Source organism: Pseudophryne corroboree, chromosome 2 (genome assembly GCF_028390025.1).
Source record: "Pseudophryne corroboree isolate aPseCor3 chromosome 2, aPseCor3.hap2, whole genome shotgun sequence".
NCBI lineage: Eukaryota > Metazoa > Chordata > Amphibia > Anura > Myobatrachidae > Pseudophryne > Pseudophryne corroboree.
The window spans coordinates 954,943,535-954,964,148 of record NC_086445.1 but is presented as its reverse complement, the minus strand read 5'-3'; the positions used below and the strand labels follow the sequence as shown (position 1 = coordinate 954,964,148).

At 44.4% G+C, this 20,614-nt stretch overlaps 1 protein-coding gene across 1 annotated transcript in view; it reads left to right on the top strand.

Annotated features, from left to right (window-relative positions):
* The window catches only part of LOC135026993 (uncharacterized), a 176,625-nt gene that overhangs the window by 43,959 nt on the left and 112,052 nt on the right, over positions 1-20,614 (top strand). Inside the window, exons 9-10 of the mRNA XM_063953671.1 lie at positions 1,950-2,061; positions 19,712-19,772. Of these exons, the coding sequence (XP_063809741.1) occupies positions 1,950-2,061; positions 19,712-19,772 (173 nt within the window). The remainder of the gene's footprint in view (positions 1-1,949; positions 2,062-19,711; positions 19,773-20,614) is intronic.

The window sequence follows — 20,614 nt, the reverse complement described above, 5'->3', positions numbered from 1 at the left end:
GCTCCTGCTATAACAACCTGCAGTGCTCCCCAGTCTCCCCCACAATTATTATAAGCTTTGCCTTTTATACATTGATGTGCAGCACACTGGGCTGAGCTGAGTGCACACAGACTGAGTCACACTGTGTGACTGGCTGCTGCTGTGTATCGTTTTTTTTCAGGCAGAGAACGGATATAGCAGAGAACGGATATATTATATTAAAATAAATAAAAGTTAACTAACAACAACTGCACTGGTCACTGTGGTAAACTCTGTCAGACTCTGCACAATCTCTCTCTCTCTTCTAATCTAATTTCTAATGGAGAGGACGCCAGCCACGTCCTCTCCCTATCAATCTCAATGCACGTGTGAAAATGGCGGCGACGCGCGGCTCCTTATATAGAATCCGAGTCTCGCGAGAATCCGACAGCGTCATGATGACGTTCGGGCGCGCTCGGGTTAACCGAGCAAGGCGGGAGGATCCGAGTCTGCTCGGACCCGTAAAAAAAACATGAAGTTCGTGCGGGTTCGGTTTCAGAGAAACCGAACCCGCTCATCTCTAATATAAAGGGAATTTAAATATTAATATAACTCTTGTTCATCTTGGAAGGCTGAGTACTACAGTATCTGTATCTCTCCATTTACCTTGCATAGCTCTTGCTCACATACTTTCTTCTAGCTTCCCTACTTTCTGCTCTATACCTTATTTATTCCATCTATTCTTTCTTCTTCACCTTCCATTCATTCTTTCTCCTCCTCCCCCCTCCCCCTCTATTTTTCAGACTGGGTTTTTTTTCCCCTTTTTCCCATTTCTTACCGCATTGTTGCCCTCCCTCCATTATTCCCCATCCTCGCAGACAAGCTCCAGCCCCACGGTATCTTGCTGAGGCAGCCTGCCCACTGAGGATCAGCCTGCTCCATCAGCACCTCCCACTCCAGCTACATCAAGCACGCTGCATGGCTGTGTGCGTTTTGTAGTCAGCAGGAGCACCATGGAGGCTGCAAGTGCTGGGGGGGGGGACTGGGCATTGCCAACTGCATTTAGCACTAGTAGTGTGGGGGTGCAGGCGCCGAGCTCCCAGGCCTTTTTGCAGAGGTCACAGGCCCCACGCCTGGAGCATACAGAGGCGAGGGTGCATTCCAGGACATGGAGGGATTAGGACTTCGCAGCCAGGAGTCAACCCAGGGCAGCAGAGAGATGGCGATATCAGGCCCCATAACAGGGTTAACTTCTGGTGACCCTGCACCTGCCATGTTAGGGGACAGCATGCCGGCACATGGTGCACAGCAGACTGCTGGTTCTATATTAGATGTGATTATGGAGCCACCTGCTGCATATATCAATACATTGCTGCCAATTCTTGTTCAGGATGCCATGTTGGCTAATGTTTCTCTGCTAGGGCAGCCAGCAGCCTTTGCATCTTTTAGGGGTATGTCAAGTGGGAGTTTAGCACTGGGGTCGCTAGGCTTGCAGGCTTTTGCAGCAGCAAGGGCCACCAATATTTACAGATGCTGTTAGCTCGAGTTGTCACCCAGGGGTTGCCTTCTATAGTTTCTACCCCACAAGTAGTGCAATCCGTCTAGTCCTCAGCTTGCTCAGAATTTTTGCCACTCCTAGTGTCTTGGGGATGGTGGGCTCATGCTAAATACTTTGCGAACATCTCATTTCAGCCAGATGCCATATTGGCAGCAGTTTTATTCCCTAGCACAGTAGACTGGGCCCTATGGGTACCCTTGGCAAGACGGATATGTACCGCTGGAGCCGTGGTTTCCAACCTTCAGTCAGGGTGGGCCTATACCCTCTTGCCTCCCTCCGGTCAGCATGGTGTGAGGTCATTTAGTATAACTTAGTCCGGTTCCAACTTCACATGGGGCAATTTCCGTTGGAGCAACATTGTGGCCTACTCCTGTTTTTTCTCTAGAGGCCTTGCTGGAGTGGTTGGTAATTTAATACCTGTTTGTTTCTGTAGTTCCAGTGACTTGTCTCCGGTGCCTCCTACTCCAGCAAGCGAAGGTTCAATACAACACATGGAGACTATTCCGGTGGAAAGGGTGGATTTCATTCCTGCAACTGCACAGTTGACTGACACGTTTGGAACTGCCGGCCCTTCAGGATCTGGTGAGCATGAAGTTTTTGCTGCATCTTCGGTTAGCTCCTTATCTGATTCCTCTGTTAGTAGCGATGGATCAGATTCCCCCAAGCACCTGCACAAGTTGGCAAAGTTAGTTGCGTGTGGGGTTGCAAAGAAGGTTGGCGGGGTCAAGGAGCCAAAAAAAGGCAGCTGTTCTCATGGAGTCACCATTTTTGGAGATGGTTAATTGTACCAACACAGCGGTAACCAGGGGTTTGAGGAAGAGGATGAAGGAAAAAATTAGGTAAGGAAAATACATGGATGTTGGCCATTACGGATGAAATGAGAAAGGGGTTAGAGAAGGCTGAGAAGGCAGGGGAGGTAGGTGAAAATGCCTTTTGGATATTTCACCATTGGTTAAGATGTTTCTTAGTTTCTTCTGCTTGCTATTTGGAGATCAGACCAGACGAGCATAAGAATGTCATGAAATATATATTTTTGATTAACAAGATGTTCTTGAAAAATGAAGTTTGTAGAGATTATGATAAATTTTGGTGAAATAAAGATGGTAATACAATATTACTGTGGCCGGAGAGACTAACCAGCCACACGTGTAATGGCGGCCGCAGCACTGAAGGGGGTTAACCCCTAGTGCCCGGCGCCATTAGGAGGACAATGGGCACTTCGCGCCACTTTTAAACTGTGCACTGGTGCTAGTCGCCATCTTTAAATGTATTGTGGGTGCTAGGCACCAGTTATTTAAAGTATGTTTAGTGATGTGTTGGCATGTCATATGTAGTGCTCTGTGCACAATTGCAGGAATGCATGTTTAAATGTATTTGTATTTGAGATGTGGTCACCTGTATTTTAAAGGGACAAATGCACTTACTATAGCTGTCTGAATAATCCTCTTATCAGAGGCAGAACTGTGGGAGGCAACGGAGTCAGCTGCCGCCGGGCTCCTGCTTTGAAGGGGGGCACCTCTCCTCTTGTTCCGTGTGTTCAGCGACATTAATCCATTAAGTTAATTGACAGCAGCTGGTATCTCTTCCGTAGCCGACTTCCACACTAGTCACTACACCTTACAAATCACGCCCTCTTTATTATAGATACACTGGAAGCAGACACCTTACTGATGAAGCTATTTCCCCTATAAAGGAAGCATTAGAATTCTAACTATATGACATTATTTCTCGGACAATTACAAGTAACTTCATATAGCTAGAATTCTCATACTACTTATGCAAGAGCAGATATCTCCATCAGTAAGGTGTATGCTTCCAGTGTAATATGTTGTGGGTTCTAATCCTGGGTATGACACTTGCAAATTAATTGTCAGAGAAATAATCAGCATTGTGAGTGACTGAGCAGATCTATGTAGTGTGTGGTTGGACCCCTACATAAATCTGCCCAGTTGCAACAGTTTTGTAGTAGCTTCGTATAGTTATAATTAGAGATGAGCTGGTTTGGTTTTACTCTGTTACTCTGATCTCAAAACGGCATCTTATTGGCTCACGGATGATATAGAGGGGGGGGAAGGCACCAATATTTTTCTTGCCTCCGGGCAACTGGGATAAACTTGCGCTACTGTCTCTTATCCTCTGGAAATAGGAAGTGGCATGCTAATGGCCCTGTCCTAGCAGAGGTGTGTATGACAATACCTTTTGATGTGCAAGTTCCTTAGAGAAATATGCTAATCACGTGGGATCTCCTTATCCCATAGATAAAGTCTATGGGCTTGGAACCTGTTTGTTTCATGTAGCTGATTTAATTGATATACGAATCCTGAATGGTAGATGCAGGAAGGAAGAATATTTGTTTGGTAAATCCAATACAAACCATATTTAAAGCTGTGTTAAATGTATCAATGGTGAAGTGTAACCTCCCAGGTGGTAGGAATTGGAGTTTAAATTATACAAAACTTTGTGTGTGGCAGGAAAAAGGAAATGGCTTTTTTGCACTTACTGACATCCTTGTAAAATTTAATTTATTTATATTTTGTGCGATAAACTGATTGGTTGGAGAAGACAGGAAGGGCTTACCCCCCTGTGGTACGGTGTGGAAAATTGACATAAAAAGGAGGCCTGCGTGCCTCCAGATTGTAGTTGTACCATCTTTATTCTGCTGGAACATCTTGCTGTATGCTGTTGCCCCTAGCAATAGGGATGAGTCTTTTTAAGGCTATTATTGAGCAAATAAACATCTGCCTCAAGAAGATTGCTTCATCTTGTGACCTACAGGGTTATGCCAAACATAGCCCCGTCCTCCGGCTGTCCAGGGAAGCACCGAACGTCTCCAAGTTCCGCCTTCCGCCAGCTACCGGTAGAGGCCTAGCAAGTGGCTAGTGGGGATTCGTCAACACCACACAGGTGTGGTAAGGCAGTGCGTCAGCACATACAGAGCAGAACCGTGGTTCCAAACGCCACAGCAGGTTAGGAGTTTGGTGGTGGCAGCATAAACCCGCCCCCAACGCAGTGGGTGGAGTCGGTAACAGGCGGTTACTGACTGTAAGCGGGAATCCCCTATGTGGTCAGGCCTCGTGTGACCTGACCCTCCATTCTGTGCGCAGGAGATGGGACGTGAAAGCGGTGAGTGCTTTCGTATGGGACCGTACTGTCACAATTACCTTTTGTGTTTCAAGGATGTCGAGGTTTGGCTGGATGTGACCAACAGGGAAAAAATGGTTGCACTGTTATCCCAATCAGGTGGATGCCAAATTTTTGTAAGATGGTTTTGGCTTCCATTTGCCCATTCCTGACACGGTTCAAGTTGTTTCACTCAGGATTTTAAGGTCTGTGAGGGAATTGCCCCATGTGGATAGGCAGAAGGTGGAGGTGAAAAGTAAAATTGGGTCGCACAAGCAGCCCTTTTACATGGAAAACAAATGCCTGGCTTGTGCATATCTCCTTTTGGGGTGGTGCCTAAGAAGGTCCCAGGCAAATTCCTTTTAATCCAGCATCTGTCTAAACCACACGGGGGTCTGTTAATGACTCAATCCACAAGGAATTTTGTAGGGTCCGTTACCAGTTGTTTGAGGCCTTAGAGTTGATAGTGTTTTGTTTAGGGGCTCTTTTGGCAAAGTTAGATGGTGAATCTGCTTTATGCCTCCTCCCAATTCACTCTGATTCTTTTACAGTTATGATTTTTTAGTTAGGTGGGTGTTTCTACATTGACAAATGTTTGCCCATGGGCTGTTCTATCTCTTGTGCCTATTTTGAGATGTTTAGCACTTACTTACATTGGTGTATCCTTGCTGGCTCCAGACATGCAGGCATCGTCCACTATTTGGACGATTTTCTTTTCATAGGTTCAAGAGATAGTAAGGTTTGCCAGGATTTACTGTCTTCAACAGGCGCACTGTTTCAGGCTTTAGGCATTCCAGTTGCCCATGATAAGACAACGGGCCCTACATATTGTTTCTTATCTAGGAATTGAGGTGGATACGGCAGCGGTTTGCTGCTGCATTCCCGCAGATGAGGTTGGTAAGCTTTTGGGTCAAATAGATGAATGTTTGAGTAAAGGCAGTCGGGCTGCTTGGGCTCCTTGAACTGTGCATGTCGATCCCAATGGGGAGGGGTTTTTGCCTCAAACTGAAGAGGGCCACGGTGGGAGTGTCTGGGCCACATCACACAATTTGCTTGTCACAGGAGATTAAGGATGACCTGAGAACTTTGGTCTTCCTTCTTGGAGGATTTTAATTTGGAATTGTTATGGCCCTTCTGGCCTGTCTCTAGCTCCTACCTGCAGCTATTCACCAATGCAGCAGGGTCTACAGGTTATGGAGCTTTCTTTCAGGGTGAGTGGTGTGTTGTGGCCTGGTCTCTTGGGGGTTTACAGCGCATTTGCTTTTGTTGGAGTGGTTTCCAATAATTGTAGCAGTGGAGTTGTGTGCTGCTAATTTGTTTAACAACTCAATCGTTTTCTGTTGTGACAATTTGGGAGTAGGTCATGTGGTTAACCGGTGCTCCTCTTTCCCACAGGCTTTGTATCTGCTGAGGTTCCTAGTTTTGAAATGACTGTGCTTTAATCATTTTATTGCTAGGCACATGCCCAGGGTTGACAACAGAATTGTGGCTGCCATGTTGCATTTTAACTTTGAGATTTTGCGAGTTGGCCCCGGGGCAGAGACCCTGAGATTGACTTGTTAGCATTGTCTGCCAGATTATCAATCAGGCACAGTGGATTTGGCACCTGCAACCCTTCAGACATTTAGCAGCATGGCAGGAATGGGAAGCATTTCAAGTTAGGTTTAATTTTTCCTGAGTGGGGACTTATTAAAATTGGCTCAACCTTAAGGTCCACAGGTGGTTAAGTTTTCTCCTTCACTAACAGTTCTGTTATTTTATTAACTTTGGTACACAAACTTGTGGGTGTGGTGTCTCGCAGCTATGTTGTGCTTTTTTTTTACAGCACCTAGCTATTTCTTCTGAACAGATTTGGGTGGTGTGCCATAATGTCTTATGGGCTGAGCATCACCCCCTTGCTAGAAGAGTCTGAGTTGTTTAGTGGTCAGGGGGGGGGGGCTTAGATGGTTAGGGGTTAGGTGTTAAGTGGTCAGGCTTTATTAGATTTACTTTTTCAGCGAGAGCAGCATTCTGATGTGTTGATCGTATACCTTGGTGGTAATGATGTTGGCCAAGTTAAGGGCATTCTCCTTATACTGAAGATCAAGGTGGATTTGGGGAAAATACATCTTCATTGGCCTGAGGTTTTTCTGGTGTGGTCAGACATAATACCTAGGTTTGTCTGCAGGGGTTCGGTGATTTTACTGCCATAAACAAGGCCAGGATGAAGATACATTTTACTGAATCATAATTTGTATTGTCCATAGGTGGTGGTTCGGTTAGGCATCCATTGTTAGTGCTTAGTTTTTCTTAAGGGAGTCTTTTCCTGTTTGGATTAGTTTTACGCGGTTGGATCCTTGCTTTTCATTCAGGGTGGCAGGCTGCATTTCTTACAATGGGATGTAGTGGTTCTTAGAACCTGGCGGTGGTGGAAAGGCGCTTCTGTCCAGCAGTTACGTGTGGCATAAGAGGTCATTGCAGGGCACTTACCCTTTTGAAGGATGGCAGGTGTGTCCTGCCCTTGTGGGGGGGGGGACTATGGGCACTTCACTGCAAGAGCATCTGCACTGTGCCACAGCAAAGGGTGGTGAGACCCTCTCGGTGCAGGTTATGCATATTTATAGATGGGGCATTTCAGTCTCTGCTATGTTATAAGTTCTAATTGACAGGAGCTGGTTAAGGTAGTGCCTTCCTTGCCATCCCTTTATGAATAGGGTCATCCCAATTTATAAATATTAATGACCTTTAAATCCAATTCAGTTGTGTCCGTGTTATTATTGGTAGTTAAGCTAGCATAAAGTGGTAAAGTACAATCACAATAAAAAAAAGACTGGGAGTGGATGTTGATCACTATTTTTAGAAGAGATGTGCAGGTTTGGATTTACCCAAATTTTCCTGGCTCTAAAAATGGTATCTTATTGGTTCTCGGATGTCACGGGTTTAGGATAGCCATTAAGTAAAATTGGGATAAAACTGAACTCTCAATTTTGGTGTTAAGAACCGAGTAAATTTGAAATCTCACATCCCAAATTTTTTTTAAAGAATGCTTTGTATCTGTTTACTGGGAACCACAAGCATTACACAGTACAGTATGTGATGGACATTATTTTGTCTCCTAATACTACATGACTCTCTCACATCTAAGTAGTAACATACAGTAAATAAGTGATGGGAGCTTTCAGTCATGATGTGCACTAGTAGTAAAGATAGTAGCATTCCAGGTACATAGATCCATCAGTAAAGCTAGGTATACACTATACAATTATCTGGAAGACCATCTGTCTAATCTGGCTGGTTTGGAGTAAATGGTTGATTGTAATTTGCTCTTATACATTATCCGATATTCATTCCAAACACTGGATAATGGACAAAACAAATTGGTTGAATATTTGGTTTAACCATCTTGTCTGACATTTTTTTTCTCCTTTTTCCAGTGTTTAAGAAAAATAGTTGATACATTAATAGATTTTCATTCCAACCAGACTGGACAGATTGTCTACCAGATAATTATACAGTGTATGCCCATTTAAACTGTTATGCTCTTTCTTTTGATGTCACACAAATGGGTGGACATGGAGAGTAATCACTGCCCACTCAATCATACTTGCAAACTGATGATTTCCAGAGGGTGATCTCGGGTAACAGTGTGTTCTATATATGGGACATGTTTGCAGTGTTGGCAATGATGTATTTGGCACCGTCAAGGGTTAGAGTACCTGCAGTAGAGCTCCTAACTTTCTTGTCATGCATTGTAAGATTTCCTATTGTCCTGATGTTGTGTGCTCTGCTCCATCCAGATAAACAGCAATGTAGTGTGGACATCAAAGAGCGTGAAGATTGTGGATTTCCCGGGATAAGCGCTCAGGAATGCTATTCCAGAAGATGCTGCTTTGATTCAAGTGTTCCTGGTGCTAAATGGTGTTTTTACCCCAAAAACACAGGTAGAGTATATAGTACAAGCAGCGACAGCTGTATTTTGTACTGCCCATATATGTCTAATGAGCAAACACACTACTGCTTCTGAGTCATTCATGACTGAGCCACATCTCCTAAATGAGTGACACTGGGTGGGTACAGGAGCCCTCACATATGGGATACGTGTGCTGTGGATGGGGAGACGGAATTGTGACCTATCCAGGGCTAAGCATACACTGAGATCCAGGTGACTTCACACTGATAACTTGCACCAAGAGTAGGGCTGGTAATAGTGATGGTGCTACTGTCACACGTGGATGTATAGGGGCCGGTGCTGTCACATAGATGCAGGAGACTCTGAAAATACAGTAGATGCAGATCTCCTTCTGTAGTCAGACACAATGCAGCCTGAATTGCTTATTACTCAGAATCAGCTGATAAGTATGTAGAGAAGTTTTGTTCAAACTCTGACTTGCTGACAATAAAATTGAAAATACATTGCCGATATTTCATAAAGCTGTTCTTGTAATTGTTCATGGTGGGTATGCAAATGTTATCAGTTTAATACATTACTTATGTGCACAGGCAAGATCACACTTAACCACACATGCACTCATGCTCACCCACACATACTCATACTCACACACCTCCACTCACCCTCACAGTAACACATACACCTGTACCCTGAACCATTGTAGAATTCTTGCTCTGCTCAGTGGAACTTGCAGTACTTGTTCAGCACCTGAGACACAGGGTAACAAATTGTCAGAAGACTGTCAGTCCTTTGGCTGTAAGTGGTACAGCAACGGGGGAGGGGGGTCGGTGTTATTGGGTAGGGAGGGTTCTGACACTGACCATCTGTGTGTAGTGCAATACCCTCTGATGACATTGCTGTGTTTCCTGTTGTGTGCAGGATGCTCTGTGAGCCACGAGCTGAGGAAAGACTGCGGATATCCCAACATCAGCTCCATGGACTGTCTATCCAGAGGCTGCTGTTTTGACTCCAGTATTCCCGGGACCATCTGGTGCTTCTATGGATATAAATAAAATACAAATGGTAATGCACATAATGGATCACCCATTGGAGAAAGTCGCAATCTGTTTAAGCTAATTGTGTTTTAGTTGTTGTGTATTTGAGTATTTTATTAAAAATAAATAGAATTGTATATTATCTTATATAATTCATATGATTGATTCCACCATTAAGCCTGATCAACAACACAAAGTGCAACATTCATGTGAAGGCCCTATGTTATTCATCTTTCCCTATACACCATAGAGGTGCATTAGAAAATTATCAATGGTTAGCAACCAGAAAATACTGTAATGTGCACAGCCAAACTTTGTGCTGAATTGAATTATTCCCTAAATTTTTATCATACCATTTAGAAAAAGCCTTGAAAAAAGGGATCTACATTTACCTTGACTGTACTGTATGTACAACATTATACAGACATGTTTCTTATTGTATATTTACAATATGTCAATGCATTACTTCCCAGATTTGCCCCCCCCCCCCCCCTGTGCTCAGCCCAGTGCAAGTTCACTGTAGCCCTGTAGTTGCACACATATTAGAATAGTTATTTCTGAGGATAAAACCTGCCTCTATAATATTGTGATAATGTTACTTTCTTACAGATTCTCAGTATAACTGGCTTGTAACAATCACCGGAGTGTCCGTACAGACAGTATCCTGGTTCTGTGTGCTTGCTTTTTTTTTTTTTTTTTTTTTTTTCTGATCTGTAAATGTGATTTTATTAAACTAGAGAGCTGTCATTACTTATTGAGGTTTAGCATAAAAATTGTGATCATTTCTGTAAGTGTTACAGCATTATATGTACTGTAATAGCAATGTTTTGTAGTCCTATATGTGGATTTCCTTTATCAATACATTGATTCCCAACATACTTCATCCCACAAATCCCATTTGTATAATCAAATACTTAAACAAGTCCTTAATGCACTCTTCTGGCTCTGTGTGATTTATTCCATACCATAAACCAGTGGTTCCCAAACTGTGTGCCTAGGCACTCTGGGGTGCCCGGCGGCTCTTGCTGGGGTGCCTCAAGTTGGTGGTTTAGAACCAAATTAAATTATGTATGGTCAACATGAGGCAAAACCAGTGCTAGTAGCTGCCAATCATAAAACATGTGGGCAATCAGAAGAGCAACTCTGTACACCACTACAACTGCAGCTAGGGATGACTGGCACTATTTACTTTTTATTGATTGGAAAAAAAAAAAACTTATCCTAAGGGTGTTATGAAAAAAATGCTGATGCTGTAGGGTGCCGTGACTCAAACCACTGCCCTAAACATATCTGACTTCTGCAAGACACTGACTTACTGATTACTTACGAATTCACCTCCTGGACACTCTCTCCCTCTGATTAAGCTTTATTAAAATAAATACTAAGGTCAAACAGCTGACAAATGAGACCAAGCATTGTATAGGCACAATTAAAGAATTGCTGGTATATTGACTCAGGTGCCACAAGACCGCTTAGTTGCAATCACTACATTGAGCATGTGTAATCCTATAACAGTCACTGAATAGACAAAGGGCCTAATTCAGATCTGATCGCTGTTCTATGCGTTTGTACACAAGTGCACAAACGGAATGCACGTGTGTGTGAACAAGAAAAATGCTATTTTACGTACAAATGCACAATGTGCAGCAGTGCACAAAGGCGGTGTATACTATTTGACATTGTACAGAAGCGGTGTTCGCATAGTTGTGAATTGATCTGCCTGCATCATGGAGCTTGTACATGTGCATTGTAATTGCAAGTGTGCAAACAATCGCATAATGGTTTGGTTCAATAAATGTACTTAAACAATTACCCTAAGGATTTGAAATGTTTCTGAACAATTAAGTGATCAAACACTGTAAATTGACATAAAAAAAGGAAGGTTATGTTTATTAAACACCACACAATAGCTGTTTTTTGAAAGTTGTCTTTTTGAAGCAACAAAAAATACAAACCTAATGATTTTAACAATCTAAATAACTGTAATAAATTCTGGACATTGTCCAGCAGGGCCAGAATGTGTGCCTGCATGGCCAGGTTTCGATCTCAAACCTCAGGGTCTGTAATAAGTGGGGAAGAATGTGAAAAATAAATTACATACATAACATTCAGAAAAACCTTGTCACTAGAATCTATCCAGAATGCCACTGCAAAGCAGATTTCAAACAGTCATTGTGTGCATATCAACTCTTCTTGTTTGTTCATATATGCTATAGAGATGAGCGGGTTCGGTTCCTCGGAATCCGAACCCGCCCGAACTTCAGCTTTTTTTACACGGATCCGAGCGACTCGGATCTTCCCGCCTTGCTCGGTTAACCCGAGCGCGCCCGAACGTCATCATGACGCTGTCGGATTCTCGCGAGGCTCGGATTCTATATAAGGAGCCGCGCGTCGCCGCCATTTTCACACGTGCATTGAGATAGGGAGAGGACGTGGCTGGCGTCCTCTCCATTTAGATTAGGGTTGAGAGAGAGAGAGAGAGATTGACCTGAGGCTGTGATACTGTAGAAGAGAGTGCAGAGTTTAGTGGCTGACGACCACAGTGACCACCAGACAGTGCAGTTGTTTGTTTTATTTAATATATCCGTTCTCTGCCTGAAAAAAACGATACACACAGTGACTCAGTCACATACCATATCTGTGTGCACTGCTCAGCCCAGTGTGCTGCATCAATGTGTATATATATATCTGACTGTGCTCAGCTCACACAGCTTATAATTGTGGGGGAGACTGGGGAGCACTGCAGTGCCAGTTATAGGTTATAGCAGGAGCCAGGAGTACATAATATTATATTAAAATTAAACAGTGCACACTTTTGCTGCAGGAGTGCCACTGCCAGTGTGACTAGTGACCAGTGACCTGACCACCAGTATATATAATATTAGTAGTATACTATCTCTTTATCAACCAGTCTATATATTAGCAGCAGACACAGTACAGTGCGATAGTTCACGGCTGTGGCTACCTCTGTGTCGGCACTCGGCAGCCCGTCCATAATTGTATATACCACCTAACCGTGTTTTTTTTTTTCTTTCTTTATACATACATACTAGTTACGAGTATACTATCTCTTTATCAACCAGTCTATATATTAGCAGCAGACACAGTACAGTGCGGTAGTTCACGGCTGTGGCTACCTCTGTGTCGGCACTCGGCAGCCCGTCCATAATTGTATATACCACCTAACCGTGGTTTTTTTTTCTTCTTTATACATACATACATACTACTACGACATCTCTTTATCAACCAGTCTATATTAGCAGCAGACACAGTACAGTGCGGTAGTTCACGGCTGTGGCTACCTCTGTGTCGGCACTCGGCAGCCCATCCGTAATTGTATATACCACCTAACCGTGGTTTTTTTTCTTCTTTATACATACTACTACGACATCTCTTTATCAACCAGTCTATATTAGCAGCAGACACAGTACAGTACGGTAGTTCACGGCAGTGGCTACCTCTGTGTCTGCACTCGGCAGGCAGTCCATAATTGTATACTAGTATCCATCTCCATTGTTTACCTGAGGTGCCTTTTAGTTGTGCCTATTAAAATATGGAGAACAAAAATGTTGAGGTTCCAAAATTAGGGAAAGATCAAGATCCACTTCCACCTCGTGCTGAAGCAGCAGCCACTAGTCATGGCCGAGACGATGAAATGCCAGCAACGTCGTCTGCCAAGGCCGATGCCAGAGTACAGAGCATGTCAAATCCAAAACACCAAATATCAGAAAAAAAAGGACTCCAAAACCTAAAATAAAATTGTCGGAGGAGAAGCGTATACTTGCCAATATGCCATTTACGACACGGAGTGGCAAGGAACGGCTGAGGCCCTGGCCTATGTTCATGGCTAGTGGTTCAGCTTCACATGAGGATGGAAGCACTCAGCCTCTCGCTAGAAAAATTAAAAGACTCAAGCTGGCAAAAGCAGCACAGCAAAGAACTGTGCATTCTTCGAAATCCCAAATCCACAAGGAGAGTCCAATTGTGTCGGTTGCGATGCCTGACCTTCCCAACACTGGACGTGAAGAGCATGCGCCTTCCACCATTTGCACACCCCCTGCAAGTGCTGGAAGGAGCACCTGCAGTCCAGTTCCTGATAGTCAGATTGAAGATGTCAGTGTTGAAGTACACCAGGATGAGGAGGATATGGGTGTTGCTGGCGCTGGGGAGGAAATTGACCAGGAGGATTCTGATGGTGAGGTGGTTTGTTTAAGTCAGGCACCCGGGGAGACACCTGTTGTCCGTGGGAGGAATATGGCCGTTGACATGCCAGGTGAAAATACCAAAAAAATCAGCTCTTCGGTGTGGAGGTATTTCACCAGAAATGCGGACAACAGGTGTCAAGCCGTGTGTTCCCTTTGTCAAGCTGTAATAAGTAGGGGTAAGGACGTTAACCACCTCGGAACATCCTCCCTTATACGTCACCTGCAGCGCATTCATAATAAGTCGGTGACAAGTTCAAAAACTTTGGGTGACAGCGGAAGCAGTCCACTGACCAGTAAATCCCTTCCTCTTGTAACCAAGCTCACGCAAACCACCCCACCAACTCCCTCAGTGTCAATTTCCTCCTTCCCCAGGAATGCCAATAGTCCTGCAGGCCATGTCACTGGCAATTCTGACGATTCCTCTCCTGCCTGGGATTCCTCCGATGCATCCTTGCATGTAACGCCTACTGCTGCTGGCGCTGCTGTTGTTGCTGCTGGGAGTCGATGGTCAGCCCAGAGGGGAAGTCGTAAGCCCACTTGTACTACTTCCAGTAAGCAATTGACTGTTCAACAGTCCTTTGCGAGGAAGATGAAATATCACAGCAGTCATCCTGCTGCAAAGCGGATAACTGAGGCCTTGACAACTATGTTGGTGTTAGACGTGCGTCCGGTATCCGCCGTTAGTTCACAGGGAACTAGACAATTTATTGAGGCAGTGTGCCCCCGTTACCAAATACCATCTAGGTTCCACTTCTCTAGGCAGGCGATACCGAGAATGTACACGGACGTCAGAAAAAGACTCACCAGTCTCCTAAAAAATGCAGTTGTACCCAATGTCCACTTAACCACGGACATGTGGACAAGTGGAGCAGGGCAGGGTCAGGACTATATGACTGTGACAGCCCACTGGGTAGATGTATGGACTCCCGCCGCAAGAACAGCAGCGGCGGCACCAGTAGCAGCATCTCGCAAACGCCAACTCTTTCCTAGGCAGGCTACGCTTTGTATCACCGCTTTCCAGAATACGCACACAGCTGAAAACCTCTTACGGCAACTGAGGAAGATCATCGCGGAATGGCTTACACCAATTGGACTCTCCTGTGGATTTGTGGCATCGGACAACGCCAGCAATATTGTGTGTGCATTAAATATGGGCAAATTCCAGCACGTCCCATGTTTTGCACATACCTTGAATTTGGTGGTGCAGAATTTTTTAAAAAACGACAGGGGCGTGCAAGAGATGCTGTCGGTGGCCAGAAGAATTGCGGGACACTTTCGGCGTACAGGCACCACGTACAGAAGACTGGAGCACCACCAAAAACTACTGAACCTGCCCTGCCATCATCTGAAGCAAGAAGTGGTAACGAGGTGGAATTCAACCCTCTATATGCTTCAGAGGTTGGAGGAGCAGCAAAAGGCCATTCAAGCCTATACAATTGAGCACGATATAGTAGGTGGAATGCACCTGTCTCAGGCGCAGTGGAGAATGATTTCAACGTTGTGCAAGGTTCTGATGCCCTTTGAACTTGCCACACGTGAAGTCAGTTCAGACACTGCTAGCCTGAGTCAGGTCATTCCCCTCATCAGGCTTTTGCAGAAGAAGCTGGAGACATTGAAGGAGGAGCTAACATGGAGCGATTCCGCTAGGCATGTGGGACTTGTGGATGGAGCCCTTAATTCGCTTAACAAGGATTCACGGGTGGTCAATCTGTTGAAATCAGAGCACTACATTTTGGCCACCGTGCTCGATCCTAGATTTAAAGCCTACCTTGGATCTCTCTTTCCGGCAGACACAAGTCTGCTGGGGTTGAAAGACCTGCTGGTGACAAAATTGTCAAGTCAAGCGGAACGCGACCTGTCAACATCTCCTCCTTCACATTCTCCCGCAACTGGGGGTGCGAGGAAAAGGCTCAGAATTCCGAGCCCACCCGCTGGCGGTGATGCAGGGCAGTCTGGAGCGACTGCTGATGCTGACATCTGGTCCGGACTGAAGGACCTGACAACGATTACGGACATGTCGTCTACTGTCACTGCATATGATTCTCTCAACATTGATAGAATGGTGGAGGATTATATGAGTGACCGCATCCAAGTAGGCACGTCACACAGTCCGTACTTATACTGGCAGGAAAAAGAGGCAATTTGGAGGCCCTTGCACAAACTGGCTTTATTCTACCTAAGTTGCCCTCCCACAAGTGTGTACTCCGAAAGAGTGTTTAGTGCCGCCGCTCACCTTGTCAGCAATCGGCGTACGAGGTTACATCCAGAAAATGTGGAGAAGATGATGTTCATTAAAATGAATTATAATCAATTCCTCCGCGGAGACATTGACCAGCAGCAATTGCCTCCACAAAGTACACAGGGAGCTGAGATGGTGGATTCCAGTGGGGACGAATTGATAATCTGTGAGGAGGGGGATGTACACGATGATATATCGGAGGGTGATGATGAGGTGGACATCTTGCCTCTGTAGAGCCAGTTTGTGCAAGGAGAGATTAATTGCTTTTTTGGGGGGGGTCCAAACCAACCCGTCATATCAGTCACAGTCGTGTGGCAGACCCTGTCACTGAAATGATGGGTTGGTTAAAGTGTGCATGTCCTGTTTTGTTTATACAACATAAGGGTGGGTGGGAGGGCCCAAGGACAATTCCATCTTGCACCTCTTTTTTTCTTTTCTTTTTCTTTGCATCATGTGCTGATTGGGGAGGGTTTTTTGGAAGGGACATCCTGCGTGACACTGCAGTGCCACTCCTAAATGGGCCCGGTGTTTGTGTCGGCCACTAGGGTCGCTAATCTTACTCACACAGCTACCTCATTGCGCCTCTTTTTTTCTTTGCGTCATGTGCTGTTTGGGGAGGGTTTTTTGGAAGGGACATCCTGCGTGACACTGCAGTGCCACTCCTAGATGGGCCCGGTGTTTGTGTCGGCCACTAGGGTCGCTAATCTTACTCACACAGCTACCTCATTGCGCCTCTTTTTTTCTTTGCGTCATGTGCTGTTTGGGGAGGGTTTTTTGGAAGGGACATTCTGCGTGACACTGCAGTGCCACTCCTAGATGGGCCCGGTGTTTGTGTCGGCCACTAGGGTCGCTTATCTTACTCGCACAGCGACCTCGGTGCAAATTTTAGGACTAAAAATAATATTGTGAGGTGTGAGGTATTCAGAATAGACTGAAAATGAGTGTAAATTATGGTTTTTGAGGTTAATAATACTTTGGGATCAAAATGACCCCCAAATTCTATGATTTAAGCTGTTTTTTAGTGTTTTTTGAAAAAAACACCCGAATCCAAAACACACCCGAATCCGACAAAAAAAATTCGGTGAGGTTTTGCAAAAACGCGTTCGAACCCAAAACACGGCCGCGGAACCGAACCCAAAACCAAAACCCGAAAAATTTCAGGCGCTCATCTCTAATATGCTACTGGTTTTTAACCAATAAAAACTTACTCGCCTCTACAAACCATTATTAACATGCCTATTTTATAAATCTATCTCGTCTAGTAAAAACGCCCAACTCCCATCTACACTATGCATCTGTCATCCAGGGGGTGTATCTTCCTATTGGCCAGGATGGCACTTGCCAGGGGCACCAGCCTTAGGAGGGGGTGCCCGGCAGTGCCACCCATGCCAGGGGGTAGAATTACATAGTAGTTCTTCTCACTGAGTACATCCCTCCTGAGGAAGCTGGATTATACCAGTGAAACGCGTTGAGCTTACTCTACCTATCTGGACTTCATTCTCCAAACCGGCACGGCAAAGCCGTGTCATCCTTCGGCACAATTTGGACTCCTCTCCCATCACTGGACCCTATCATCAAATCGGTCTACTCTACCCCTACAGCTACAAATGGACTTGTTCCAACGCTGATGCTTACCAAGGTGGGGATCTGGTAATTATTTACCCATTACAGTGAATGCACAAAGGGAGGCTGTCCTAGCCTTTAGGAATGGACAATTCTAATACAGGAGAATGTGAAATCTATGAAACTTTATCCAGATAAGATATATCTAAGTTTTATCGCCACCTTGTGGCAACAGGAATTCCTTCCTTTTAGATTTGTTGCATATGTTATGCTAATAAATTGTTACCTTTTTACATAGAGCAAACCATCCTTATTATTTTAATTTATTTTAACTGATTAATCTGTTCAGCCAGCGCTGGTATACATATCCTTTTCTCTATTGCTTAGTTTTGAGGAATTGACCTTCCTCTTACCTGCTGCTGTTGGTCGCGCACCTGCTTATTTATTATTTGTACTTTGTTCATATATGCTACTGGTTTTTAACCAATAAACTTACTCACCTCTACAAACCATTATTAACATACCTATTTTATAAATCTATCTCATCTAGTAAAAACGCCCAACTCCCATCTACACTATGCATCTGTCATCCAGGGGGTGTATCTTCCTATTGGCCAGGATGGCACTTGCCAGGGGCACCAGCCTTAGGAGGGGGTGCCCGGCAGTGCCACCCATGCCAGGGGGTAGAATTACATAGTAGTTCTTCTCACTGAGTACATCCCTTAGCAGTTCTCATCCACTGCTGGAATCTCTGAAGCGTATTACACTCTGACATTCTCTGTGACTACAGTCACGAGGGTGAAAATAGCCGGGGAGAGGGGCACTTCCTCTACCTCATCTGTTCCCCTTCTCATTGGGTCCATGCGGTCTGTCACCAAACACCAGCCACTACAATCCACACCAGTCAGCAGTGCAGCGTGAGCATACCTGTACATTTACCGTAGCTGCACTGCATAGTTTATCCTGGCAGTCTGGATCACAGGTTACAGAACTCTGTATGGAGAGGTATCTAGATTAGTGACTGCCTGCCCAGCTGTGAGACTACAAGTCCCAGCACACCTTGTCAACTGGATTTGCTGGGACATGTAGTGCCATCACACCTAGACAGTTTTTTAACTGTATGTGTGCATATATCCCCTCAGTGTCCCTTTCTGCATCCTCCTTTTAATTCCCCCTTAGTGTTCCTGCCCACACCATCCCTGTAACTGCCCCCTCAGTGACTCTACCCATACACTCCTGTAATTTCCTCTGTCCCTGCCCACACCCTTCCCATAATTCCCCCTCCGTATCCCAGCCTGCACCCTCCCCGTAATTACCTCTGTGTCCCTACTTGTACCCTAACCGTAATTCCCCCTCAGTGTCTCTGCCTGCACCCTCCCATTAATTCTCCCTCAGTGTTCTGACCTCGGCCTCCCTGTAACTCCCTCCTCATGTCCCTTCCTGCACACTCCTGTAATTCCCTCAGTGTTCCTTCCCGCATTCTCCCTGTAATTGCCCCTCGGTGTGCTTGACCTCCGCCTCCCTTTAGCCCCTCCCTCTCACTTTCCCTACCCGAAACCTCCCTGTTATTGCCCCTTAGTGTCCCTGACCTCAGCCTCCCTGCTCATTGTCTCTGCCCACACCCTCCCCATAATTCCCCCTCAGTGTCCCTGCCCGCACACACCTGTAATTCTCCCTGACCTCAGCCTCCCTGTAATTCTCCCTCTGTGTCCCTAGGTGTGGGAGGCACCAGTTCCTTACTTTGCCAGGGGTGCTCAGATCCCTAGATACACCCCTGCTGTTGTCTTCATGGCTCACTTGTTCAAAACACAATTGCAGGAGTTTGTAGGCCCACTACCCATGCTATGTAATGGCCTCCCACACATCATAAGACTGTCCTGTAGGCTTAATCTTTGCATTCATACCATGTAAATTAAGCTATTCAGGCAAGGCTTATAAATCCTACAACACATGACTTTCAAAATCCTTAATATTTCATTACAAAGACATCAATAATGTCTTTAATGTTTTTGGACCGCTATGATAGTGCTTGAATTAGTTCCTAGCATTGTTAATTCAGAGCACCATATATTTTGGGAGCAGGGCCTTCATACCTCTGTCTGACCCAGTTATCTAAATCGAATGTTTTAATGTAATCTGTTGCAGTACATGTGTATTAAACCGTGTCCCTGCAGCTGCTATGGAACTATATGTAATACCCACCAAGGTAAGTATCATGTGCAATTTCGAATACACTTATTTTAAAATACTTTTTGTAAAGACATTAATGACAATATCTAGAGACTGGAATTTTATTCAACTGTAACACTTCAGTGTAACTTCTTCCTTTTACTGTGAAGCTTCGAGTAGTCAAGAGCGAAACAGTATTTGTATTATACTCAACATATGTTGCTTACATAAAAAAAGGTATTACAATGCACAATATTTAGAGAATAACAATGCTACTAAGAGAAAACATAAATTTAGAATAGCATTCACAATAATAATTACCTTTTAATTGGGGCCCCTTTGTAACCTCTGTAATGTTCATATAAAATATATATATATATATATATATATATATATTATATATATATATATATATGAAGATTTCCCAAAGGAGCTTGTATTAGTGCTCTGGTCTATGACAGTATAAATAGTATCCTTATGTTATTATTCTTAAAAAAGGATTTTATTTCCTTTAAAGATACAATACATAAAATTGTTCAATTACATTCCATGATACTTTATACACGAGATGATTGAAAACAATGTTCCATTCTTAATCATATAGTGGTGCCTCTTGAAGAACGCAATAGTTGTCTCAAAAACCCAACGCGTTTCGTCCAACGGACTTCATCAGGGGCTTTACAATCAAGAGACTTCATTACAGATAATCAGCACATAAATCTTCAATAAGTAGACACATTGCCAGAACGGTATTGGATAAAATTTCACCTCATGGATTATCACTTTGCTTATTCAAAAGCTTATAAGACAATTAATTCCCAGGATTGGGCCAGAATTGTTTTTACAAAGAGTCAGTATGAATGACTGTCGCAATGCCTC